This window comes from Hippichthys cyanospilos, chromosome 3 (genome assembly GCF_059441005.1).
Source record: "Hippichthys cyanospilos isolate Australia breed blue-spotted pipefish chromosome 3, RoL_Hcya_1.0, whole genome shotgun sequence".
NCBI classification, from domain to species: Eukaryota; Metazoa; Chordata; class Actinopteri; order Syngnathiformes; family Syngnathidae; genus Hippichthys; species Hippichthys cyanospilos.
Genome location: NC_142371.1, coordinates 19071316 through 19099003, shown reverse-complemented (window position 1 = coordinate 19099003; position 27688 = coordinate 19071316). Strand labels below are relative to the sequence as shown.

Below are 27688 nucleotides of genomic sequence, written 5' to 3'. Positions count from 1 at the left end.
ATCGAGCGCTTTTGTGAAATCCGATACTTTGAAATACTCGTCCTTCCTTTTGCCTCATAAATTGAAATAAAGTTACTTGGCTAACGCCTTGAAGAAATATTATTGAAGGAGACTGTTGCAGCACTCCTCTGGAGGCAAATGTGCGTCGAGAAGTTGAGGGAGGAGGAAGAGGAGGAGGAGTTTCTCGTCCGCTGCTGTTGAAGCCAGAGCAGACCATCTCTATTCTTCTGCACCGCAAAAAGAGTCCGCACCATCCCAAATCCATCAGGTATGGCAATCTTCAATCCACCGGACTTGCATATGCTGATGTTTCTTTTTTCTTCTTCTTTTTTTTTTTCTACCGGATGACATCATTCTGCTGCTTGTTTATAAATTTGCTTTTAGGACCAAGAGCTGTTTGCACAGAGAGGTGTGTTTCCCCCTGAAGTGTCAAGATGGAACGCATGGAAGATGACAAGGTAGACATTCATTTCCCAAAAACATTGAAGTCAACATTTTTCACGTAAAGCTTCCCGAAGCGTGTTTCTCCAAATACCTGTAAACTTTTAGTCCCGATTCCCACTGGTTTGTTAGGAATGCATTGCGCAGCTCACATTTGAATCAAAAAGCTGCAATTGATTAAGTCACAGGCTGGCAATTCTGTAATTTTCCTTTCTGGCACGGGGAGGATGAGAACGTAGCGTTTTGGGGACGTGACTAAGAGAGAGAGAAGCGAAGGCAAGTTGCAACCTGAGTGTGATGCCTGCGTGCGTAAATACGCGAGATGACGACGACCCGTAGACGCAAAGTCAGGTACGCGTCCGACGCTAGAGCCGGTCTCGCAGGAGTCTCGCGACCATCCCGAAAATACGCGTCGGCGTATCGATTTCAAACTGTTACAAATCGTCCTCGCCGGTGGTTTGTCTTTCGTAACCTGTTGCGCACTGTTAGGTCATCGCCAAGCTTACTTCACTTTTAGACATTGCTTGCGGGCATACACAGAAGTCAGAAGTGATGCATGGAATTGTAGAAAAAAAAATGGGCCCAGTGACATGCTCAGTTTTATGAAATTCCCAGCTAAGGCACCTTAGATGTTTGACGGTAAAATAAAGTAGCTAAAGTAATAGAAATCAGTTCATTTAATACATGAATCCATTTCATGTAAACTTAGTCATCATTCATAAAGTATTTTCTCAGCCTTTAACATAGCACTTAAGAAATATACATATACATATAACTTATATATATAATATATATAACTGTCATAATTCACTCAGTATTTCCTCAGACAATAACATAACACTTAAAACTATACACAATAAATTATACATATATATGTATATATTAAATAAACGGAATTGTATGAAATTGAATTTTTTTAATTACATTTGTGTGTGTGTATATATATATATATATATATATATATATATATATTTTTTATTTTTTTTTTTCAAGGGGCGGCCATTTTGCCCCTTGCTTGTCGACAGAAAATGACATCACAGTTGATCAGGTAACAACCAATCGCAAGCTTACCTGCGATTCGTTACCTGAGCAACTGTGATGTCATTTTAAGTCGACAGATAGTGGCAAAATAGCTGCCCCTAGAAATGACATTATTGGATTAATTTGAATATTTTTTTAGACTGCATAGAACAGAGTATTGTAAAAAAAAAAAAAAAAAAGGGCGTTGACCTTCCCTTTATCAAATGGGAGTGAAATAGTTTTTATTATTATTGGTAAATGCATTACAATTCAAGCATCTGTTTTCTGTTACATCAAACTCCTTTTGCATTTGACGTTTGATTCTTGGTCTGGTAAAAGGTCCCGACCACTCCCCGGATTTCAAAGGCTTCACAGGCATCGTTTTCACCTCACGTCGCTTGGCAGTTGGGCAACAAAAAGCGTGTCGCTGCAAGTGCACGCGTGCTATCTCTGACTCCCTCTTGCAATAAAAAAAAAAAATGAAAAACAACTAAAAATCAAGGGGGGCAAACTCCTGCGCATAAGTCACATTTATTTTTTAGGACGGAAAGGTGGGCCAGGACATATATTTTTAAGTAGTAAACATGACTAAATAAAATTATTTAATTTTATTATTTAATATTTAATCATTAATGGATAAAATGATTGAATAAACGGCAATTAAATGCATGCGTTACGGTCAAACTCTTTAGTTCTGATTTCACAAATTCAAAAATACATATCACGTTTTTTTGCTTGCCCGGGCAAAATGGATCTTTGACGTCTAAGGCCGTCAATGGCACTGAATGAGATGTATTTTGCTGACTTTACGTAATTTTTTAAAAGATAAATATAAATGGATCGTTTATCAATAGCCACCAATGGCACTGAATGAAATGTATTATAATGACTCTATTTTAGGAATATTTTTAATGAATGAAAAATAAATCTTTGACGTCTATAGTCGTCAATGGCAGCGATTGAGGTATATTGTAATCACTATTTTAGGATTTTAGTATATAATCAATTACCTTAAGTGTACCTTTAGTAATACTTGATTACCCAAACTAATCAATTACTTTAATTTGTGATCAATTACTCTACATTAGTATTCGACTACCCAAGTAATTACTTGCCAAAGTAATCAATTACTTTAGGTAACTGATTACTTTAGAACATAATTCATTTAACCTCATATAACCAAACACGTGAAAATAAATGTAAACTATATGAATAAATACCTGTGATTGAATGTCTTAAATCATGAATAAATAAACGTAAAAATACGTCTTTGGGATTGAATGAGTGATTTTTTTTACCTATTTTTTCCAAACCAGTGTAGACTTGTCATAATGATCCTTTGGGCGCATTTTTTTTGCACGCGCAGCAAATTTCTGCAGCGTTAGCCGCTTATTATGCAGTAATCCCGCTTTACTTCAGAGGCCGGCGGGATAAAAAACAAGAGAATTCCGTCCCCGGTCCCTGCAGGTGTTTCTGACTCGAGCACGGTAACACAGCGAGCACTGTGGCCCCGGCGAGAGCAGATATGTGGAAAAGGCTCATTGTGCGTGCGTGACGGCGAGTGTATCCATAAACAACAAGAGCTTTGTCAAACTGGTGAAACGCTCCACGTTCGCTCTTCAAACACAGGCGGTTCTGTGAGAAAAGCCAGCAGCGCAGTTTTATCGTCGCATCATTTTGTTTGTTTGTTTTTTTTTCCATGAAACAGCCCAAGCAGAAGAAAGTCACCTTCTACCTGCTCTACTGCGTTTCCACGGCCGTCATCGGCTCGCTGCAGTTTGGGTACAACACCGGCGTCATCAATGCGCCTGAGCAGGTGTGTGTCAAGTTGTTTTTTTTTTTTTCATTCTATGTATGCGTAATTAAATGAGGTCTAATATGCAAGGGGTGGAGCTACATGGTGGCTCCTCCCCTTATAAATTTAGAAATTAATATTAAAAATAATGGTTATAGTAAATATTATTTTTATATTTATTTTACTTATTTTTATAATTTACAAATTTTATTTACTCATTTTTACGTTTGCTGAATATGAAAATCATTATAATAATTGTTTGACTGGGCACAGCAAGCGTTATGCTGCCCCCACGTGGATGGATTAACACAATGCTAGTAAATGTGGAATGATAATCCCTAAATGTGTTTATTTATTTTGCCGTGACTTCAACAGAAACTGCGCAGATTCTTCCAAAACGTGTCCCTGGAGCGCTTCGGCGAGCCCTTCAGTCCGAGCGCCACCACCATGGTGTGGAGTTTTGCCGTGGCCATTTTTAGTGTGGGGGGCATGCTGGGCTCTTTCAGCGTGGGAGCCATGGTCAACAAATTTGGCAGGTTAGAAAAGTCAACAGTATGCGAAAGAATCCGCAAAGTTCCTCACCGATCATCTTCCCTCTCAGGAGGAAATCCATGCTCCTGGCCAACGTTCTGGCCCTGCTGGGCGGGGGCCTAATGGGGCTGTCCACCTTGAGCCGCTCTTTCGAGATGATCATCGTCGGACGCCTGATCATCGGCGTCTTCTGCGGTCTGTGCACGGGACTGACGCCCATGTACGTGGGCGAGATCGCCCCGACCGCCCTCCGGGGGGCTTTCGGCACGCTGCACCAGCTGGGCGTGGTTATTGGCATCCTGGTGGCGCAGGTAGGAAAGGGGGACCCCTCTTGCACTCTTTTTTTTTTTTTTTATCTAAGCTAGGTTAGGCTGCATCCCGACAAGGCTTACTGTTATTAATTCCCCTGTTATAGTTTTTGTGTGTCTCCTGGACAATTCCAGGCTTTTTAACTAATTATCGTTGCCATTTACTTGTGCAAGTGTAATGACATTAATAGCTATCCTATCCTAAGACATATACATCAACTGCAATCAATAATGCCAGCGCTGTCATGCAAACTAATTTCAAAGTCATTTAGCTCAAATACAAGGAAAACAGCAGGGGCCCCAAGATCGCGCCCTGCGGAACACCATATCAACGTAAAAGTTTTGTTTTGTTTCTTTCTTTGTTTTTATGTTTGTTTCGGGGTTTAGATCTTTGGTCTGGAGGTTCTTCTGGGCTCTGATACTCTGTGGCCCATCCTCCTTGCTCTGACCGCCCTGCCTGCAATCCTCCAAAGCATCATGCTACCCTTCTGTCCCGAGAGTCCTCGATACCTCCTCATTGTCCTCAAACAGGAAGATGAAGCCAGGAAAGGTCCTAACCTACCACACAAATGACTTTTCATTCACATATTTTCTTTTCCCTCACTCATAGTGCCACTTCTGCTGTTCTCCTTTGCAGCACTGGAGCGTCTGCGTGGCTCCGAGGATGTGAGTGAAGACATGGATGAGATGAAGGAGGAAGGCATGAGGATGGCCATGGAGAAGAAAGTCACCATCCTGGAGCTCTTCCGCTCGCACAACTACCGCCAGCCCATCATCATCGCCATCGTCCTGCAGCTGTCGCAGCAGCTGTCGGGCATCAACGCCGTGAGTACGAATTTCTGAGGAATTTCCAGGAGAAGTTAAGAAGAAGAATTTTGGACGTTTTCAAATTGGAAAATTCAGGCAATCAGCGGTCATTTAATTGGGAGGTCTAATATTTAAGCATCAAAATAACGCACAAGAAAGAAAGTAAGAAAATCAACAAAGCAACTACTCATAACGTGAAAATTTTAAAAGGTTGGGCACTCTTAAGTCAAATCGTCAGTGTATACTGTAATGCAGCAGTTCTCAAGCGTGGATATGTGAAGGTACTTTGGGGGTTAAGTGAGATTTGAACTGGGTTTCTGCAGGAATCATCAAATCTAGTGCTTTTCAGTATCCTGAACAGGATACTTTTCTCTTCAAATTAAAAGGAAATTGATTGGAACTTGTCGCAACTTATTGCTAAATTGTGTTATGGTGAATACATTTTGTAGGAAAAAGTAATTTATTGCTTTTAAGGCCACGAAAAGACCAGGAATTAATTTCGAATTAAGAGCAAATTGATTGGAACATAAAGTGAGTTATTCCTTAATTGTGTTATAGTGACTCTTTTGCAAAATATTGTACCCTTAGGTGTACGTGAAGGAACTTCAGGGGTACGTAACGTTTTAACATTTTTTTGTTTTTTTTTTGCAGGTATCAGTGAATCTAAATTATTTGGATATTTATCATTTCTTGACAGTAACAGTATATGATCATTTTGATCTAATGACTGGAACATCACATATTTCTTTTCAAATGAATGGCAAATCAACTGGACCAAGACGCAACGTATTGTTCAATTGTCTAGTAGTTTGCAAAACATTCTCCGCCTTTATTATTTTTTTTGTTTTATACATATACTTGGCTATATTTCATAAGGAGTACTTAATTGAAAAAAGGTTGCAAGCCACTGGCGTAGTCAGCCAAATTCCACAAATAAGGTTCCCCTCTCAAAAGCTTTATAAATTCCCTATAGAAACCACAAGAGGGCGCCAAATCGCCTGTTGTGTCTAAACGAAGCACATGACGGGATTGTCTTTGTCCTTGGGGCTGTTTTGGATCGAGCGGAATAATTGCAGCCTTTCGAGGGGTCAGAGGAGATGATCGCAACGTCGTTTGTTACAGTTGTGCTAATAAGGTCACGTAAGCGGGCTGACTGGATGTGTTAATGGCTGCTGACAATCACGCCGCCGCCCGCGGCGACCTTTGTGGCCTAATCTCATTGCTGTCATTCTTTCAGAGCTGGGATTCAAACTTACAACTTTTTTTTTAAGGTCTTCTACTACTCAACGAGTATCTTTGCCACCGCTGGTGTAACGCAACCCATCTACGCCACCATCGGCGCTGGAGTGGTCAACACGGTGTTCACCGTCGTTTCCGTGAGTGCCACACGTGATTTTTTATTTTCTTTTTTTGGGTGTAGATTATTTATTCCATCTTCTGATTGGTCCAGCTCTTCCTGGTGGAAAAGGCGGGCCGAAGGACCTTGCACTTGATAGGACTTGGAGGGATGGCGATTTCAGCCCTGGTCATGACCATCTCTCTTTCTCTTGTGGTGAGTGACACATGGGAAAAGTAGTCATCAGTTTTTGAAAAAAAATGAATAATTTTTCTTGGTCTCATTTTTTGATATTGAAAACTTTGCATTTGAATGAGGGGGTGTGTAGACTTTTTTTTTTTTAATCCAATGTATACTTTAGCTCCAACTATGGCAGTGGTTCTCAAACTTTTTTTCAGTGATGTAACACCCCTTAACCAGTGCAAAGCATTTTGGGGTAAAAGAAAATAAAACAAAAATTGACCTGATTTTTTTGTTTTTGGCCCGAGCAGAAGACAAACGCGTCTCTGAGCTACTTGGCCATCGTGGCCGTGTTCGCCTTCGTGGCCAGTTTTGAGATGGGCCCCGGTCCCATCCCCTGGTTCATCGTGGCCGAGCTCTTCTCCCAGGGCCCTCGACCCGCCGCCATGGCCGTCTCCGGTTTCTCCAACTGGACCGCCAACTTCCTGGTGGGTCTCGGTTTCCCCAAACTGGAGGTGCGTATCCACTCGGTGAAATTTTAAAAAATACCCGCCAGCCTGTTGTTTGTTTTTGTCCATTTGTGTTTGGACTTATTGGAAGAAAAAAAGAAAAAGACTAAAAAGCAAAGTGTGGGGAGCCTCTGTCAATATGCTGAAAAATGAAGCCTCATGAGCCCCCCCCCTCCTTTTTTTTTTTGCTTCTCTAGATGGCGCTCTTGGTATAAGGATGCAATGGAAATATAGTACTTTTCCCTTACATTAGCCTTTATCGATGAACCAAAAGCACCATCTAGAGGAGTAAATAAAAATTGCACAAATGAGGCTTCATGAGGCTTCATATTCCCATCACTACTAAAAAGTCAGATGACAGACAAGTTATTATTTAGACAAGAAATATAGCATGCCTTGTAAAACTGAGTTTATATATATATATATATATATATATATATATATATATATATATATTTTATAAGAACTTTAGACTAAGACTAGACTAGATTAAGACTTTATAAGAAACAAAGCATGTCCAGCAAAAGAAGAATACAAAAAACCCCACAAGTGCTTCATGAGGCTTCATTCTCATGATATTTTTCCCCTCGCACACCACAAGAGGGCGCCCGTGTAGCCCAACTGATCCCAGCTCCGTTTTCCCCTCAGGAACTGTGCGGTCCGTACGTGTTCATCATCTTCACGATTTTACTCATCCTCTTCTTCATCTTCACCTTCCTGCGGGTGCCCGAGACCAGAGGCCGGACCTTCGACGACATCGCCCAAGGCTTCGCCGCCAGCGCCGCCAAATCCTCCGCCCCCCCGGCTCCCGAAGCCGTAGTCGCGGGCCTCCCCGGGAGCAAGGAACCCCCTCCCACGTCCCCCTCGGAAAAGGTCCCCATGGTGTCCCTCCCCGCCGAAAATCCCTAAGGGGGAGCCGACGTGACGAGAGAGAAGGTTTAGAAAAGGTCAGTGTCATAAAAACGTCTTTATGACTTTTCATAGTTGAAAACAAATCACATGAAACAGGGTCTTTTTTTGTGTGTGTGTGTGTGTGAGGAAATACCAAAATAATGAACCCGGGTCCTCGTAAAACCTGCTTAAACGGAATCGCTGGCCTTTTAATCATTTGTTGGCATTCCTCTCATACTGCCTCCTTTTTAAGAGGATCAAGGTTTTCAGTGTTAAGAGCCGCGTTAGAAGGCTGGCGGATTTCAGCTTTTCCGCATTGAGGTCAAGCCCGGAAAAAGCCGGGCTGACCCCCAAAACACTCGCGGCTTGGAGTCCTGCCCCGAAAAACCAAACAAACAAACAAAAAAAACCTTCCGAGACCCCTGCAGAGGAATATTTCTTCTCGTGTATGTGTGTAAATGTTGTGTAAGTGTTGGAATCTGCTGCTAAAGAAGAAACAGGTTGTGTGAACGTCTACTGCCGAGAAACTTGATTTTGCAGTGTTGCTTTGGCGCCATCCGCTGGCCTCTTGGTCACGAAATGAGTTGAGGAGCTTCGTTTAAACAAACAAACAAAAAAAAAATCAAAATTAACTCATTAACTGCCAGTGACGGATATAGACGTCAAAGGTCTATGTTTTTCGTGAGCTGTCATCAAATGAGTTATTTCGTCAAGCTCGGCTACGAAGAACCACCGCTTAATCGCACTTTGGCTTTCGCGGTGTTGCTTTGGCGCCATCTGCTGGTGGCTTGGTCATGAAATGAGTTGAGGAGTTTCATTTAAACAAAAAAGTAACAATTAACTCATTCACTGCCGTTGACGGACATAGACGTCAAAAGTCGATTTTTTTCTGGGCTGACAGCAAGTGAATTGATAAAGGGAATGTCAACCCAGAATATTTGATTTTACAATAATATGGCTAAAGCATATATATATATATATATATATATATATATATATATATATATATATATATATATATGAATCTGGGGTTGACTTCCCCTTTAATGAGGGCTGTTACAGACGTTCATTTTGACTTCATTTAAGTTTAGAAATTAATTTGTTTGGTTTAGAACAGGCTTATTAGTTTTTACTTGTTATTTATTATTATGAAAAAGAATCATTTTTGTCCTGTTTTTTCAAAAATTGTTTTCATATCTGAGGAGTAGCATATTTTTTAGACTATAATGGACACTTTAAATCCATTATTTTTTTTCCAAATTGTCTTTGCATTATTTTGGAATTTTCCCCAAATTGACCTTTTTTTTAGATCACACCTTATAAAATTATGTTAAATAAAATAAGGAATAAATATTTGTAGAGTGCATGCTAAAAAAACAAAAAAAAATCATAGTAAATTTTGTGTAAGAAATTAAAGTACAGTACAATTCACAAGCACCTTTTGGACCGGCTTTTCTTTACAGGCAAACAGTAAGACAATAAACATAATAAAAATAAAATATATCAACATGATAAAATAAAAATCGCTAGTTTTCTTTTTTTTGCCAATTTTTTAAAAAATATTTTATTATTAATCCCCGAGAGCAAGCCTACAGTCGTGTCCACTGTATTGGACATTTCTTTTTATCTTTATGACTCATCAAGATTTATGACTCATTCAAGACAAGGTAAGTCCTACTGTCCTCAGAAGAGGACATTCTGGCTAATCATGTCTCATGGAGACAAAATGGACAGAACAGTGGACACAAATAAGCTAGCTCTCAGGATGTTAACAAAAAGATCGTTATTTTGTGAGTTTTTGCTAAATATCCCATAATAAGCTGATGCATCGCCGTCATTTTGTGACATCTGCACAAAATGAAAATATATACTTTTCTGAATGCCAACAATGCCACAAGTAATTTGTAATTTTTTAATTTTTACGATTAGACGTGGCTACAATCAACTAAATGAATCTCCTTCTTTGACTTCAACATAGCTCCTCGATGCCACAGGAGGGCGCCAAAATCGCACTTTTACGTTGGGCAGGGCCGCGAGAACTAAAACATCAACTGCATATTTGAGGAAAAAAAAAAGACAAATCACTCCGTACAATGACGTCACCGCTCAGCCAATCCATCCAATCAAAACACTAGCGGCTTGTATTTATTTCAATGGCGCGCAAAAAGAGCATTTGTTTGATTTGGAATGCCAACAGCGGAATGCGACGTCATATTTGCACTTCATATTAATCCACTGGATGCATTCTATCGATTTATGCGCTATGTCAAGAAGAAGACGCCAGTCAATGTTTACGTTTACTTCAACTGGCCATTCAATTTGACCGAGGGGTACCTAACATATCGGTAAGGATGTACACTCCTTAAATGCTCTGATTATTTTTTTTTTCCATGCACTTCCGTCTACTTTACCGCTCCCGTTACGTACCGAAGGGAAAACGAAGCCTCGCGAAGCCTTCGTCCTCTAGATGGCGCTCGTGCTTTAAAGATATCGTCGTCGAACCAAGAGTGCCATCTAGAGGAGCAAAAAAGAATATCAAGTGTTTCACGAGGCTTCGTTTACCCATCGCTATTGTTGCGCCACTATATACTGTATACACCCGCCTTTAATATGTATATTTTTGTTTGCATTTTTATATGGGTTAATTGAAATGGAAATAAAGTTGTGCATGTGTGAAAATTTTTTTTATGGATGTGTCCTGACTAAATGCGGTTGAAAGTGCGTGACCGGTCCGTTTCGGCCCCTATGTGTGTGTGACAGCGCCGCCTGCTCACTGGAGCGACCCAAAAGGCGAGAAAAAACAAAAAAAACAAAACTAAGCAAAAAGTAGGCCCGGGCGGCGGAATAAAATATGCAACAAGATCAAGAGTTCACATTTTTTGCCTTGCTTGATGTTTAATCTTTGACTTTTTCTTTTTTTACCCTTGTGCACACGCTTATACACATTGCATTCTTTCCCTAATTTTGTCAATGCTTTTAAAGGCGTCATAAAGTTATTCATGATTTGTTTTTCATTCAACCAAAGTTATGTGGCTGTTTAAAATACGGAATGTGCAATTATTTGTTGAAGGTTTAGTTTAAGAGTAAACTTACAGTCGGACTGGAATTAAATAGCCTGAAGTCTCTTTACTTTTTAACACTTTCAAAACTGCTTCTTGTAATGTTCAGTTCCTTAGCACCATTTTTCAGCACCCTAACAAAACATTTTTGTCATTTGTCTTGTAAACGTTGGAACTGCATTTTTAGCGGTACTGTATATCTAGGCATATTTTATCCAACAGTTGCAGAAGATAAATTGTGTAACATCTGTTTTATTTCTGGCTTGTCTTCCATGAAACTTGTACAGCAATACTTATAACAACAATAATTTGCTATATTATGATCATCATCCACCCATGTTCCAATTAATTTGCTCTTGGTTTGAAAATAAAATGTACTTTCAATTTCAAGGTACTAAATTAAACCTCAAGTACCCCATGAAATATTTCAAATACCCCCTTGCACACTTAAAAAAAAATAATCTCGCCAAAAATCAAAAAAAAAATCATTTTATCTAGGGCTAAACGATCTTGAGAAATAATCAAACCGCACATTTGTCGCCCCTCAGTCTTGAAATTGCGATTGAATCCAACAAAAGTCACTGCCACCCTTAAAAAACAGTCAAGCAATTTATTTCCTAATGATCCATTTTAGACATAAATCCCCATATTTAGGAGCCCTGGGGCCCCGCCCCCCAGCCAGCTGGGAATGGGGCCATCTAAGTGTGTCGAGCCGGCGGGCTTGAGAAGTCCTCTCAAGTCTTCCTCATTGCCGCGAACTGGGGCGTGAAAAGCGGCCCGTCAACAAGCTGCGTTGCTGGCGGCTGACCAGCGGGTGGCGAGCGTGAGCCAGGCCGAGACCTTAACCCCGAGTTAACTTTTAGAGCCAGGCTGATTCGTGTCCACTCCTGTGTCCTCAGAAAGCCATCAAAGTCACTTCCACCCCACCAAAACACATATCGATAAAAACATTGGGATGTCCTCGTATGGGGACACCGGGACTTAGTCGAGGCGCTCCAACGAGTCAAAGCATACAGACTAAAAACAAATGCGCGTCATATAGACATGTGAGCAAGGCCACAAGATGCCAGCCACTTTTCACACCTTTTTCAACGAACTCCCTCGTCTCCATGGCGACAACATTTTGTTTACATAGGCCAAGTTGTTTTTTTTTTTCTTTTGCTCTGTAAATATGACTGTCCCTCCTCCCCCACTCTCATCCATTCATCCTGCTCCTGATAGTGGGAACAAACAGACTCCTCCTCTCCCTCCCTCTACACACACACACACACACACACACACGTAACACACACACACATCTCTCACTGTTTGACGCTCTCTCCCTCCCCGGCCCGCTGTCAGTGTCACTCTGTAGTGGAGATGTGGAGCGTCTTTCTGTCCCTCTGTCTCTTTCTCCGGCCCAATTCAGCTGAGGAAGGTAAGAAGTAACTTTTTTTTCTTCATATTGATTTGTGTCCATTCTAGTGGACATTGGTTTTTGGTTAATATGTTTGGACTCGTTGGAGCTACCTTGTGAAGTCCAAGTGTGCTCAGTGCAGGACATCCTGGCCTTTGCAGTGGCGTCTTGCGTGTCTTTGTAAGACAATGTGGACACAACAGTGGACGCACGGATAGGCTGCAGGACGTTTCATTTTTCGGAACGCGTGCGTCGTATTGGGAGGTGGGAACTCTTTGACAATGTATGGAATTCAAGGAGGAGCACCCGCTCACCTTGTTTCGGTGTGTGTGTGTGTGTGTGGGGGGGGGGGGGGGGGGGGGCAGGTGCGCGTTCGGACCTATCGTGTGGCAGCAAACAAAAGAATATGGAAATAGATTGAAAAAAAATCGTAAAAGTAAAACAATAAGTTGCGAAAGCTACTTTGTCCTCCTAAAGTGGGGGACCCCCCCCCCAAGGTGGCCTTTAACCCCCCCCCCCCCACCCCCCCCTGCCCCCTTTTTGCGTTCTTCATCTGAAAATGCTTTCGGTGAGACTTTTTCCTGGGCAGATGAGTGAGTAGAAGGCTCCCACTAATAGTCTAATGACTCAGATATGGGTGATGGGGTGGGGGGGTGGTGGTGGGTGGGGGGGGGGGGGTCGCCTGTTGGTGTGTGTTGTGTCCTTGAATGCGGTCTAGAAAAAAAAAAGCATTGCGAAACACCTGTTCACTTAATTTGAATGTCAATCGTGTCTTTGTAGTGATGATGACACGTTAGATATAGCCATTAACTGCTCTCATTTTATATGGTTTATTTTTATTTATTTATTAGTATGATTATTACTATGATGATGATGATCTATTAATAATATTTATTATTAATATTTATTAATATTATTTAGTATTATTATTTTATTGTATGTATTTTTTAAGCATAATTAGACAGAATTCTATTTTCTACTTTTTTCTAAGACTTTTACTTTGCGGCTGTTTTTTTTATTTTTATTTATCTTTTCCAATGTTTTTTTTTGTTTTTTTCAGATTTTTTTAAGTTGTTTTTTTTTTCCATTTTCTGAATTTTTCTGTTCTTTGGAATAATATATATATATATATATATTTTTTGTTAATGTTATTATTCATTTTTATGCTTTTTTTGGCAGAGAAAAAAAATACCCCCAAAAGACACAAATATTGCAATACAAAAGCAAAAGAAAATATTTGTACAACAGGAAAAATTCAATTATTATTTTATGTCCTTTATGGATTTTTTTTTAAATGTGTATGTCATTGTGTACATTATACTTTACCCGTGTCTTGATTTTACCTTACATTACATTTACATTACATTAATTTATTTGTACTTATATTGACCTTTCTCCATCTTTCCACCTGAACTTTTCAAATATATTCCCTTTCCAAAAAGTTATTGCGCTATTTAATGGAGCGTCGACAATCCAAATAAGCAAACATCTACGGTGTTCCACAGGGATCATTGTTAGAACCGCTGATATTGTTCCGTAAATAAAATATGTATCCATCAAACCCTGAGCTTGTTATTAGCAATTTCGTTTTAAAAACTGCTCTTAGAAGTTCTTTTTAAAAAAACAAAAATCTCAATGACTGACTTGTGTCGGTCAGCAACGGCGCAAAAAGAGCGGTCGCTAACTTGGGCGTCAGCGTGTGGGCCGCCCATCGATCAGCGCCCGCAGCAGATGGCCTGGAAGAGGATGAAAGCGTGGCAGCGAGGCCGCCGCGCACTTCTGACTGCCTGTCATTGAAATCAAGCTCAACGTAATACACCACTGACCCAATAGCGGGGGGGGGGCATCCGTATAAATCGGTCCGTTTCCGGCACGTCGGGGCTGTCTGGTCAGGTTCTGCGTAGCAGGTCATTTCTTGAGCTCTTTTTTGGCTTTCGTGCGCGCAAATATGACAACAGTTGACTGCGCGAGCTAGCCGGCCATTTTCTATAGCGCTTGTCCTCATTAGGGTCACGGGTGGGCTGGAGCCTATCATGGCAGGCTTCGGGTGAGAGAGGAGGGGTGCACCAAAAAAAACATCCTATAAAATGTAACTATTCATCACCATTCGAGTAAGATTGATCCGTCAGCCACTTAAGGCGAGTTTTGAGGCACAGATGCACATTTTTTATCTTCAGTTGGAGCTAATAGCAGCTTGTGTTAGGTGAGGTTGTTACGCCATTAATTTCAATGAAAGAAGCGAGCAGACTGAACCAACGTCCGAGTCCATCCTTGTTCACACACAGGAATATTACTAAAACGGGGAGGATCGTGTACAGGTTATGAGCTCTCCAGCTGATCCAATTAAAAGCGCTCCGGTTAGAGCAGTTCTCAAACTTTATGGAGTCAGGGACCCCTTTTAGCAAAGCAAATTTTCCAAGGACCCCCATTGCAAATATTCACGGAAATAAACAAACATTCAAGTTATTTTGGTCGTCCATTGCTGTTTTCAAAAATCCAAACAAAAGAAAAATATCTGCAAACAAAAAACACACTACAAAAGACGAAACGCAACATCACATAATGAACACTAAAGAAAATTAACTGTAAAAAAAATACACACTATAAAAAGACAAAATACATCGCGAATCAGGAATCGTAAACAAATGAGCAAAAAAATACATTACAAAATGCAAGAACATACAAAAATAGCGCAAATAAAAGACAAACAAAAAGAATACAAAAAAAAAATCGCAACCAAAAACTCAATACAAAACAAGCAATGCAGCATGTCATCAAAAATCTAAAATAAAAAAGCTAAAGAAAAATAGCTAAAAAAGAAAAAACTTTACAAAAGATCAAACACAACTGCAAATCAGGATTCGCTAGCAAAAAACAAACAAAAAAAAAACCACATTACAAATTACATTTTTTTTCCTGCATGGCATCCAGCTTTAATGGTCGCGTTGACATTCTCACTTCAAAGTCATGTGTGCCAACTTTCCCGCAGGGGATTTGCTCTTTAAACGCGTCTTAATTAGGCCCATGGCCACCCTTTCATCAAGCGCGATAAGCCGTCTTTTCATTTTGCCGGCGCTTCTCCAATGGAGCTATGTGAAACTTCAACAGCAGGTGTCAGCAAATCCAATTCAATGACTTTTTCATGCCCTGACAAAAGCAGTGTCTGCATCTTTTCAAATTAAGAACAAATGAACTGGAACATAAAGCAACTTGAGAAAATATTGAGTTCTAGTGACTCCTATGCAAATCCTTGTCTGCAGTTTGTTAAATTTTATGCAAATGAACATTTGTGGCGCAATTTTCAGGCGGATGAGCCGAAAATAAAACAGATGATGTTACACGATTTGCCGTAAAATACTAAAAAAGTGAAAAAATTATGACCTCGCGGGAAAAACAGCATGCTGCGTCGTCATGTTTAGCTTACTTGTTTTTGTCATTTTCCAGCATTTAAACGATTTAATATGCAAGTGAAGTGGCGCGCCTTGCATTTGCTATCAAAGCTTACTTATTAACTATTAATTCCTCCACGACTGCATTATAATGTTAAAAGGATCCGTTCAAAATACCTGAACTCAAAACACTAACATGTAGACAGGAAATGGAACAAAACTCACAGGCGTACCTTCTTTATCCTCCGCCAAGAACCATTTACAGATTTAAGAGACATTTACAGTCATTTTCTGACAAACTGGCTGAGTTATATCACTCTGTTTTGATGGGGGGATTCTGGTTCATTGGAAAAGAGGAGTGTGCTTGTTACCATGGCAACCAGGGGCGGAGCCAAGACTCAACAAAGCCAGTGAATCTTTCTGTAGCCACTGTTTCTTCATATTTAAGGATTCTTCGGACCTCTCTGATGACAATTTTTACCCCTCTTGCTGTTTTTCAAATCCACAAAAGTTTATTTATTCCTGAGAAGTTTTTTTTTACGCCAGACTGCAACTAGATGGCGCTTGTGCAAAGCCACCACTGACTAATTTATCTCTGTCGTAAGCTAAAAAAAAAAATGCATCGTGTTGCAGCAAGCGGGATAAACCGCGGGAGAATTTTTGGATGACCCCCTCCGTGCTTATTTTGGGAAAAAGGTTCACGTGCCCTTCTTTGCTGCTGTCTCTGTCTTGGCGCATACTTGGCCGCCTGTGGTCTCGCGTAATGATGGTCTGGTGCAGGCTTAGTTCTGTGGGCGGAGCATCTGGAGCCCATCAGGGGCCAAGTGCCGCCATTTAAGGAGAAAATCTTAGCATGCAGGTATATATATATATATATATATTAGTGCAAGGACATTATTTCTGTTTCTTGCAAGCAAATATTACACGAGGGTTAAGTCGCATTAAAACCTGGTGTATTTTTTTTTAATAATAAACGAAAAGTCGTTGCGGAATGGCGTAAGGTGTTAAAGTAACATGTGGCGTGAAAGCGGGCGCGGCGCCGACAACAAACACAACACTTCCAGGCGCGAGAGCGTGGCGCCAAATGCGGAAAATGGATTTGGAGTCGGCGAGTTGGGGGTGCGCTCAGCTGTGAGCGAGGCGGAGGAGGTCGCCCGTGAACTAACGCGGGTCACCGCTGCACTGCGGACGAGAGCGTTCGCACCCACGCTTTAGCCTCGGCGAGAGACAAACACAATGGCGCTCTTCTCGCCGCCGTTGCCGCGCTTTGCCCTCAGCTTTTAACGGACGCCAAGGCTGAGCCTGCTGTCACTTTTACAGATAAATAATACACATGGGAGGCACAGGCATTCCATATCAAAGGGAAAATATTAAAAGAAAACAGTGGGGAGCTGAAATTTCACCCAGGTGGTGACGTGTCAAAGTCAACTACTTAAGTTAGCAAACTAGCAGGAGCTTGCTATCCCTTGGCTAAAACACAGCCAGAATGATGTGGAAGAAAATGACCCAAAAACGGTCAAAATACCATACGAGAGTTAAAAAAACGTAGAGTACTCTACAGTCTCTATTTTCCGTCTCGCCAGATTATAAGTCACACCTTCAACGAATGGCCTATTTCATAATTTTTTCATATATGAGGCGCACCGCGTTATAAGGCACATAGAATAGAAGCTACAGTAGTGGTGGGCTTGTTTTGTAAATCTTGCGCGTTTGCATGTAGCGTTACAGTTCACCCTGTTGGCCTAGCGTGCACACTAGAAAGCGCAGCGCAATGGCCGCCGAAGCCTGAAAACATCAATCCAATCACGCATATTGTATTGAATATTGTTATTACCGCATATTCAACCATGAACAAGCCCATTTCGAGGGAGAACTCTGAGGTTTGCAAATCAATGAATATTCGGACGTATTCCCACCGGGATGGAGGACGGGGGGGGACACGATGGACGCGTGGGTAAAAAAAGAATCCGGTCAAGCCCCGTCCTTTAAACGCAACAGCACTCAGGTCCAGATTGCAGACTCAGCACTTGTCGGAGCCGTCAGGAACAAAAGCTGAGTGTTTCTGCCGTCAGATGGGCCAATAACAAAGTGTGTGTGTGTGTGTGTGTGTGTGTGAGAGTTAAATAAAGAGGCTTTTACAGCCAAGTGGCCCTGCGAGCAAATGTCCCCCCATTTTTTTTTTTTTCTTTCGTCCATGTCGCCAGGTCTTAATTCCCTGAAAGGTGTGCACTCAACGCTTTAGCTCCGGATGTCGCCGTGAATTATTCAGCATGTAAATGTCACGGCATGAGACATGCATGAGACTCCCCGGCGACGACCTGTTCACGTACGCGACGTTTGTCCCGCAATAGTTTGTGCCCTCACCACCTTCTCATGACAGGGAACTAGATAGACATGAATATTCATTTTTGAAGCGTTATACGTGTTATTACTCGTGCTTGGCTGAATTAATACCCCGGAGCAGAAGTTAATTCAATTTGGAGAGACACGAGCAGCATCTGTTAAAAAGAATAGCGCTTGATGACTAAATGTGTGTGTGTGTGTGTGTGTGTGTGTGTGTGTGTGTGTGTGTGTGTGTGTGTGTGTGAGGGGGGTCATGCATGACATATTGTATGCTGCATTTTGTTAAGAGCTGTTGATGACTTAAAAAGGTTTTTAACAGTAAATTGATTTGTCCTTCGGAGAAATGGTACGGTTTCCCTTCGGGGTATGTTGAGGAATTTCACCGGGTACGTGAAATTTTAAGGTGGTTTTTGTCAGCAAATCTTGTGTAAAGTATTTTAATGTATAACATAAACGGTATGTCTTTTTTTTCAAACTAAGAACAAATGAATTGGAATTTTTTCATGGTTACCCCTTTGCAAAACATTGTATGCATTCATTTGTCAGCCCTCAATGGGTATAATTTAATTTTCAAATTAAGAGCAAATGAATTCAAACATGAAGACACCTATTGCTAAATTATGTTGTGGTGACATTTGCAAAATGTTGTACCCAGAGGGGTATGTGAAGGCATTTCAGCAGGTACATGAGATTTTAAAGGTTTCTGCAAATCTAATTTAATGCTTGTAATGCTGTAACAGGAACAGCTCAGTTTATTTTCAAATTGAGAGCAAATTCATTGGCGCATGAAGCAATCAATTGCAAAATTTTGTTGTAGTGACACTTTTGCACCGTGCTGTGCCCCAATGAGTATGTGAAGGCACTTCAGAGGTTATGTGCAATTTTAACAGTCCTTGCAGGTAAGTAAAATAGACTACAGTTATATTTTCAAATTGAGAGCAAATTCATTGAAACATGAAACTTTTTTTTTTTTTGCTAAATTGTGTTATGATGACTTCTGCAAAACATTGTGCCCTTAGGGACACATGACAGCACTTCGGTGGGTATAGGTCTGTGCATAACGCAACCCCAGCCACGACTGTAGCTTCTATTCTATGTGCCTTATAATGTGGTGTGCCCTATATATGAAAAGATTTAAAATAGGCCATTGATTGAAGGTTCACCTTATAATCTTGTGAGCCTCATTGTATGGAAAATACAATAATCCTTCAAAAAAAAATCTCTCAAGAGCTTAGTCAGAGCATCAGGAGAAAATGGGGAGGCGGGGTTAGAGATATCACTAATAATATCACGTCGTTGTTATTATTCTGCCCTCGCTGACGTTTCAGCTAGCTAGGCAGATAGTCAACTCCTCCAAAAAAAGACACCTGTTGGTGATTCTTCCCCTTTTTAATCACTTTAGATGCTTTAAGTAGGTGTAAAACTGAAACAAGAAAAACATAAAAACTATTTACATGCTGTGGCAAATAAAATACAACAAAGTAACCAGCCCACTTGAATGCCGCATGACATAGCACGAGGTTAGACAAGCATGCTAACAGTCGCGAGCTAATGTGCTATCCGCTAGCTCGATGCTAATCGCTAACTCGATGCTAATCCACATAAGCGAACTGATTTCCCCCGTCTTTATGATACAAACATTCAAACAATAACCCCAACAAACGTATACAACTCTAAACATAACAAACATATATACATACAGGCTGTGCTTGGCTCAAGACTTGAGGACTAGTGAGTTGTCGCCATTCAAGCATTCCCTTCTTGCTCGATGGGAAAACAGGAAGTGCACAATGCAACAGGATCCGGTTGTCCTTTCACATTCACGCAAACTTTTAAATGAATGAAACGAACAGTTTTGTAACAACAGAAATGGTACAATGGCTCATAAGGAGCCAGAACAGTTATTATTTGTCGTTTTTACGTTTTTTTCTGTGCCTGAGGCAAACCCGCGCGCTACGAAAGCAGCGAGCGGCCGACCGAAAGATCTCGGAGAAATTCCTCTCCGGTGAACAATCGTGCGCCATGAAATATGAGTAGGAAGGGATCAAAATTGTATGACCGCCGTAAGAATTATTTATCCATAAACACGCGGGGCCTCCCTATGCGTGTTTTACGCTGACTGCGGCCCGGCGGGCGATGAGCATCTCTCTCCACGCAAGAAACAAAAAAAAAAACCCGACGGGAAGTCTTTGTCGAGTCGCCGCGCAGGGGAAACTTGGGTTAGGCGAGTCCGCGCCACGGAGGCGAGGATGAAGCGGACGGCGGCCAGCGGGATTTTTGGAAGCCAGCTGGAAAAATTCCTGTGGCTAGATCCTAAGTGTAGACCCCATCCCAAGAAAATGTGTGTACTAACACAATGGTGACAAAGCAATCTTTTCCAGTCTGGGATTTGGGAAGGAAAACATTGCTTTCATTTTATTTATAAACCACCGAAAGAGATGCGTTCAAAGCCGAGGCAAATTTAGCTAACATTTGGATGACATTCGGCGTTTCTTTTATTTGCTTTATCCATCCCAAGCAAGAGTTATCTATGTGTTGTTGGTTTTTTTTCATTCTTTATTTCCTTGTTTTTGTCTTTTTACTGCCTGTATTGCATTTAAAATCTTTTAAAGCGATATATCAAATCTTTTATGTGGTTGTTGGTCCGGAAAAGTCACAGTTAGTTCCTCTTTTGCTGCGGTGTTCCACAAGGGTCGATCTTAGGGCCCTTTCTATTTTGGGCATTACATGACTTGTTTTTTTTTCTCGAAAATTTCATCAGCAAATTTCAACATTATGAGCTACCTTCAAATTTTCAAAAGCAAAATAGGGTCGCTCTTGATGTTTTTGAGAAGATAGCAGCATGGAGTTGTAAACTGCATACCCCACTATCACAAACAGATTGTCAGATGTCTCTAACTTTTTTTAGGGCAGCAATGGCTTTTATACCTCAGATGAATAAATAAGGCGTGGAAAAGATAACCAGACAGGAAAGAGCTCTGAGAAAGACAGGTTTCTGCCTGCTCTCCTCGCGAGAAAAAGAACCTAGTTGTCTTCCTTCCTGTTTATTGTTGTTTATTAAATGCTTTACTATCGCTCGCTACACAGAATACTACAAGTTTTATTTTTTAATTCAAGGGGGTGGAGATTTTCGACACAACATGTGCCAAAAAAACAAGGACACCAATGCCTTGGCACACTTTTATTTTGACGTAAATCCTGGCTGTATGTCACAACACAACAGCAAACTTGACTCATCATCAACAACAGTACTTTCACCTGAAATCAAGTTGCTAATTATGCTAATTAACAATGCTTTGTAAAATACTTCATTATGTTGGCCTTTTATTTTTATTAATGTGTATTACATGGAAACTGTTGGTAGCCATTAGCAGCGTCTCCGAAATTTGTGGCTATCAACGCTAGCTGCGGCAAACAGCAGTAAATGCTAACTGCATCAGCGACTCGTAGCACTCCATAAAAACTAGCGTGAGTCTTTGGATGACTTTTCAAACGTTGTTTATTAGATGTACTTAACACAACTGACACAGTTGCCGTTCCTACTGATCACTTTTCAACAAAATAGGCTTACTCAAGTGTGCTGTTTTAGCTAGCTAAAATGGCTACTAATATTTTGCTGCTACAGACAGTTTATTTGCCATGTAATGTTCTGTAATTGTACTTCTACATGAGGTAGCTGCATATTCTCCACTGCTGAAATTTCCAGCTGGCGCATTAAAAAATGTGTTTTAGCTCACATCAACATCCTTTTAATACCTTGGCCCGCTACTTCATTTTTGTGTGGGAGGCCGTCAAGTGTCGGCATGCAGCGCTCTGCGTCGAAGTGCGTATTGCTTTTATCAAGCGCTCCAAAAGCGACGCGTGGAAACGTACTTCAATCAAACGCTCAGTTCCCCCAAATTTCCAATCAGCTGTCTGAAAATGAGACGAGCGCTTTTCCGCTATGTTCGGCTCGCCATGGTTTGACCTTTATATGGAGGTTGACCTTTTCGGGTCACTCGTTTTATTTTCCGAAGGCATCCTCTCTCGGTTTGCCGGATTTGGCAGACGCACGTTGTGGGAGAGCGCCGGGATTACGCGGCGTGAGGGGAGGGAATCAAAGGCCACCAGATTTGGATTTCTTCCATGGACCAATAATCTGCTGATTTTTATTTGGCAAAGAGATGAGGAAATGAATTATTTTTAGCATCATTCTTGTCATTGTTTTGATGTGTTAACCGATGTCGTCTTTTTTTTTTTTTTTTTCTCTGTGACAGTGATGCTGCTGGACACGACAGAGTCGACCTCAGAACTGGGCTGGACCACCTACCCGGATACGGGGGTAATGGAACGCTATTTTTGGCAGACATCAAGACAAAATCATTTCTGAATGATTTATTGAAATAACCCACTGGTAGAAGTGGATCAATGAGAGAAAACGTATCTCTCATTCAAACAAAACTCTCACATTCTTCAGAATTCCAAACTCACACACAAAGCATCTCTCAGTCTATTACACACACACCAAAACACGTAACACAATTAAAAACATCTCACTCAAAGGTTGCTCTCACATTAATCCTCTCTCTACCACCAGAAAACCTCCCACTCACAAAATTCCAAAGTAACTCACATAAAAAAAACTTTTACATACCATTAAAGTTCTTCCTCACACAGAAGGTCCTCTTACTCGCAAAAAACCCTCACTTGTGAAAAGCCAACAGAAAAATGTCACCAAAATACCTCTCACACATTAAAAATTCTCACACAAAATGTTTCTCGCGCTAACTCATCGCACAAAAAATCTCTCACTTGCTAAACATTCAAAGCCACGATAAAACCTCTCTCTCTCACAATGCCACCAAAATACTGTACCTCTGACACAATTTCTGATGCTCTCACACATTCGAAAATTCAACAAAAATCCCTTCTCTCAAACCGTCTTCCCAGACCCAAAGCCACCAGAAAACCTTTCACTCACACAATGTCACCCAAATACTGTACATGTAACACATTTTCACCCCCTCTCACACATCAAAAAATTCAATCACACCAAAAATCCTCTCATTCAAAAACCCCCTCACTTGCAAAAATTACTCAAAACCACAAGAAAACCTCTCACTCACCAAAAAATTCATGCATACCAGAAACCACTCTCTCACATTGGCAATAAAACCTCTCACACCAACAAGTCTTTTCAGTTCCACGAAACAATGTCTCATGTATTTCAAAAGTCCCTCATTAGCTCAAAATATTCTCTCACTCTAAAAACATTCTCTCACGGAACCACAAAAAACTCTCATTTTTACCAAAATTTTCACACTCACACACATTACCAAACTTCTCACAATTAATTTTCTTGTCTTGTGTAATACTACACAATGAAATTCTTATTCCGTTCACTTCCCCGAGCAGACTACATTCCATAATCGAGCAAATAATAAGGTAGGCACTGATGAAAAAAAAAATACCAGGAACCCCTCTCAAAAATTCTCCCACACTTTTCAAAGGCCTCTCATCCAAACACACTCCTGTAGCTCTCATGTTACCCCAAAAACATTCTCTAAAATCCCTCCTACTAAATCAAAGCTTCACAGTTGAAAAAAAAACAAAAACAAAACCGTAGTTGTTTTTTGTTGCCGCGCGCCCTGCGATTGTCAGGCGACCAGTCGAGGGCCTCGGTCGGCTCCGATTACTTTCGGGTTGGGCTCGGCGTCGGAAAAAGGACGCGCGGCGGGATTAGCGGCGCAGATGCGCTCGTACCGTCTCCCCCGCATGATTACAAGCCACCTCCGAGTGGAATCATCTTTTACTGGGAAAAAAAAAAAAGTGAAATTATACAGATGGCGAGGGGCTTTCCTCTCCACGAATTCAAACTCGGCGGGATGATGACAGCCCTGCAAAAAAATCCAAGCCAGCACTTATTTGTCTTTCCCTGCCCACTGGGTAATTTCCAGGTGTGCCGCTGACCACCAAAAAAGATTATGCCCCCAAGCCCACCAGCGGGGGCTGAAATTCCCCCCGCATGTTCTTTGTCATGTGATTTCATCCATGATGAGATTGCGGTGATTATTTGCCTTTTTTTTTTTTCTTCTTCTTCTTTACACGCGTGTGTGCGTGTGCATGGCTGGTTGCGTGACTGCGCCAGGGTCAAGTCTTGGGTCAGTAAAGTTCATTCATCTGTGAGTGATTGTGGCGCGCTGCTAATATGTCTCCTAATTACATGCACACACACACACACACACACACATTCACCTTATATCCATTGTCATCAGTGAATAAAAAGTGAACAATAGTCCAGAGTGATGAGGAAAATTGAATAATGAATAGGAAAATATGCGCTTGGGTTATTATCTTTAAGTACAGATTAAAGTTTTATTTATTTATATTCAGCTGTAGAAATGTAATTTTGAGCTTTATTTCTTTTGACTCATCAAAGCGACCAAGTCAGTCCTAGCGTCCACAGTCGAGGACATCCCCACAGTCGAGGATATCCCGGTCTTCCGTTAATGTCTCGTCTTCGGATGGGAGACAATGAAGTTTGCTGAGACAAAATAGACCCAACAATGGACAAAAATGGATGGCGGAAAGACTTGTTTTATGTTACGGATATTAATAACCAGGAAGTGAAACGTCTCGTTTACCGAAGCCGCACCTCTTACCGTTTGATAGCCTCACCCCCTTCATGACATCATTTAATGCCGGCCGGCCACAAAACATCAATCAGTCCATCATCTTCAGCACTTATCTTCACGAGCGTCGCATCAGGGACTCTCGAATAAACTAAAAAAAAAACTAAAAATCTCTAAAACTAAAAGCCAAATGTACTGTGAAATGCTCTACCTGTAATCCATAATTAACATATATATATATATATATATATATATATATATATATATATATATATATATATATATATATATATATATATATATATATATATATATATATATATATATATTTTTTTTTTTTATACCTGAAATGTGCAAGTATTTTTTTCTGTTTTAGACTAAGCTGTAACCCATATCAACGCTGTAAAAAATAATGAACAGCTGTTGAAAGTTGATTTATTTTGCTTTTTTCCTTTGTTAATGTTAAAAAGGATTCAGGTTTAGGTATACTTGTATAAATAACTATAAATAATCTTATTTATAGTCAGTGCGCCAAGTGAGGGGGGGGGGGGGCGCAAAAAGTTTTCTCTTCTATGGGGGGCTTTGCATACTAAAATTGAGTAGCAGAGGTTTGTATTATATTGTTTTATCATTAATATTCTTAACATATATAATGATACATATACAATATTATATATTTAGATATTATATGATCATGGAACAAGACCAGTTTCGTTCCATGAGTCGTCCTTATGGAATTTGTCCACGATGGAAGTCCCTCCCCGCGTGTGTGCGCAGGCGTGTGTGCAAGCACGTTGGTGCCTGCGCGCATGATGGAAAGTGCATGCCACATGAAGATTTTACTTGTATGACCTGAGGCAACAAGTAAAGAAACAGATCAAGGGGGGGCAGGAAGGGGAGGGGGGGGGCTGTGTAGCTGTGATTGCTTGTATATGTTTGAGTGTGTGTGTGTGTGTGTGTGTGTGTGTTCTTTTTTTTTTAACTCTTTCTATACTTTTCTCTCCGCATGCCATCTTTAGCAAGGCTTCGGGGCACATGGAGATCCTGCGTCCCTCGCTGCGAGTCCATGCTCTTAACGACAGTGCCCCCCCCCCCCCCCCCCCCCTCCCGTTCTCCTCTGAATCTTACCTCCTTTCGCATGCAAACGAATGCTCTTTAGCTCTCTCGGGGTCAAAGTCAGCGCACCCAACCGCGCCCCGTGACTTCATCTCTCACAGCATCTTGCATTCTTCTGACGCCTTTCTCCTTCCACAAGGGGCTACTTTGGCTCCATCGCGCGCTTGAATGTGTGTGTAAGTGTGCGTACGTGCGTCCTCATTCGGGGTCCGAGCCGCCACCCCTCCCTGTCCTCTGTCACCGGAGGGATTACCAGGCTCGCCGGCATTTCAGCTCCAATCAAATCAGAAACATGAAATGTTCCGATTTTTTTTAGTTTCTAACGAATCGGCTGCCGCGGGAGCCTTGGGGTCAGGAAACAACCAAACCGGCCCATTCGCAGTGTTTGGAATCATTTACTTGTTATGATCCTGTGAACAGTTTAAATTTCTGGGCTGGACAGATATTTGTTTGTTGGTTGGTATGCCTCGCTGCCCAATGGACATTTGTGCTACTGTCCCTTTAAGAAAGAGGTGCATGATACCGTCCCTTTAAGAGCCTTGGGGCCTACAACACGGGTGGCAGTTGGGGCTCATTTCTTTGGCGGAGTGTTTGCCATTTCTTTTCAATAATCTTGTATGAAGAGCAGTCTGTGGAAATAAATATATCACTTCATTGCATGGAAGCCAGGCCTGTAGAAAATTGATTTTTATTTATTTTTATGTTGGGCAAGAATACCAGTAAGCCAAGGATATATATATATATATATATATATATATATATATATATATATATATATATATATATATATATATATATATATATATATATATATATATATATATATATATATATATATATATATATATATATATATATATATATATATATATTAGGGCTGGGCAATAATAATACATATATATATAATATTGATCGCATTTTCCAAAATATCGTGTATTGGTTTTGTAACGCCTAATTACCGTAATATTTCTGTTTTTATTTCAATCTTCTCCGGAGTGACTTATGCATCATAATTTTTGTCATATTATGGATCGTGTTTTACATATAAATCATTCCAATCGGGGGCCTGCGCAGTCAGGGTTTCATGTAATACATTGTTTTATGATATGATTTGAACATAAATATTCAGTTAATATAAAAAAAACAAAAAACGCCGTTATCAACGGTTCGACGAAAACTGCATGCATGTAAATACTGCAGAAAATTTACATGCATGAAATTTTCCTCCTAGCTGTGGATTTGTCCAGATCAGTTGTTAATGTAATATCACGGCTCGTCTTGGTGTACCTAATGTTGCGACCGGTGTGTTTTTGCATGTTGCCTTCCTTTCAGTTCCATCTTCGACTCAAATAACATCCACTCCTTTTATTGTGACAGCACGGCCGAGTCTTCATATCTGCATCCCATCATTATTATAATTGGACCAAATGTTCTGCGATGATGCAGATTTTTGTCACAGTCACACAAAGACCAACAAGTTCCTGGCTCTGTTCGAACCTTTTGTCCACGTCCTCGATTGTTGCATGAAGAATGGGTACAATGGTGATGCCTAATTCATAATTCCTCAATGTCACCACCATAAAAGGATTTGGGGCTACACAAGCCTTTTTCACACCGTCGCTGGATAATGGGTCAAACTAAACCGCAGGGACTAAATTTACATTTTGACTCATCGTCCTTAGAGGAGGGCAGCTTTGGCGCCGCCGGGTTTTCCCCGTGAATGAAGTGCTCAAAAGCCGTGATGGTATTGACCACATTAGAAAAAATGACACTTGGGTTGAGTTTACGATAGTCACGCAATTATCCAAATGCAATTCTATGCAAATGTTGTAGCACGAGAATTTGCCCACAAGACCAAATTTAAAATGTGAACGGAAAATACGCAATTATGTTGTTGTGTTTTTAGCTCAGTCCAAACGGAAATCCTCAGAGGCAACGCAAGATGGCCGCCTTCTA

General features: G+C 40.8%; 2 protein-coding genes across 3 annotated transcripts in view; both read left to right on the top strand.

Moving 5' to 3' along the window:
* Window positions 1–178: 178 nt before the first annotated feature.
* Window positions 179–10680, top strand: slc2a3b (solute carrier family 2 member 3b). The gene is made up of 11 exons (XM_088410148.1): window positions 179–268; window positions 385–458; window positions 3170–3277; window positions 3632–3792; window positions 3858–4098; window positions 4483–4645; window positions 4733–4920; window positions 6174–6278; window positions 6353–6454; window positions 6730–6933; window positions 7576–10680. The coding sequence occupies exons 2-11, from the start codon at window positions 435–437 to the stop codon at window positions 7834–7836; spliced, it is 1557 nt and encodes a 518-aa protein (XP_088266274.1). The 5' UTR covers window positions 179–268; window positions 385–434; the 3' UTR covers window positions 7837–10680.
* Window positions 10681–12197: 1517 nt separating this feature from the next.
* Window positions 12198–27688, top strand: part of ephb6 (eph receptor B6) — a 36586-nt gene continuing 21095 nt past the window's right edge. The window contains exons 1-2 of one of the 2 annotated variants that reach the window (XM_088409958.1): window positions 12198–12294; window positions 22262–22326. In XM_088409958.1, the coding sequence (XP_088266084.1) occupies window positions 12237–12294; window positions 22262–22326 (123 nt within the window). In that variant the 5' untranslated portion in view covers window positions 12198–12236. The remainder of the gene's footprint in view (window positions 12295–22261; window positions 22327–27688) is intronic. The other variant, XM_088409957.1, reaches the window with a different exon arrangement.

Bases quoted from the DNA above. Each gene is read 5' to 3' on its own strand.
- slc2a3b (XM_088410148.1), top strand. From the start codon at position 435: ATGGAACGCATGGAAGATGACAAG. The intron at 4,921-6,173 runs GTGAGTACGAAT...TTTTTTTTTAAG, and splicing joins AGCTGTCGGGCATCAACGCC to GTCTTCTACTACTCAACGAG. The intron at 6,279-6,352 runs GTGAGTGCCACA...TGATTGGTCCAG, and splicing joins CGGTGTTCACCGTCGTTTCC to CTCTTCCTGGTGGAAAAGGC.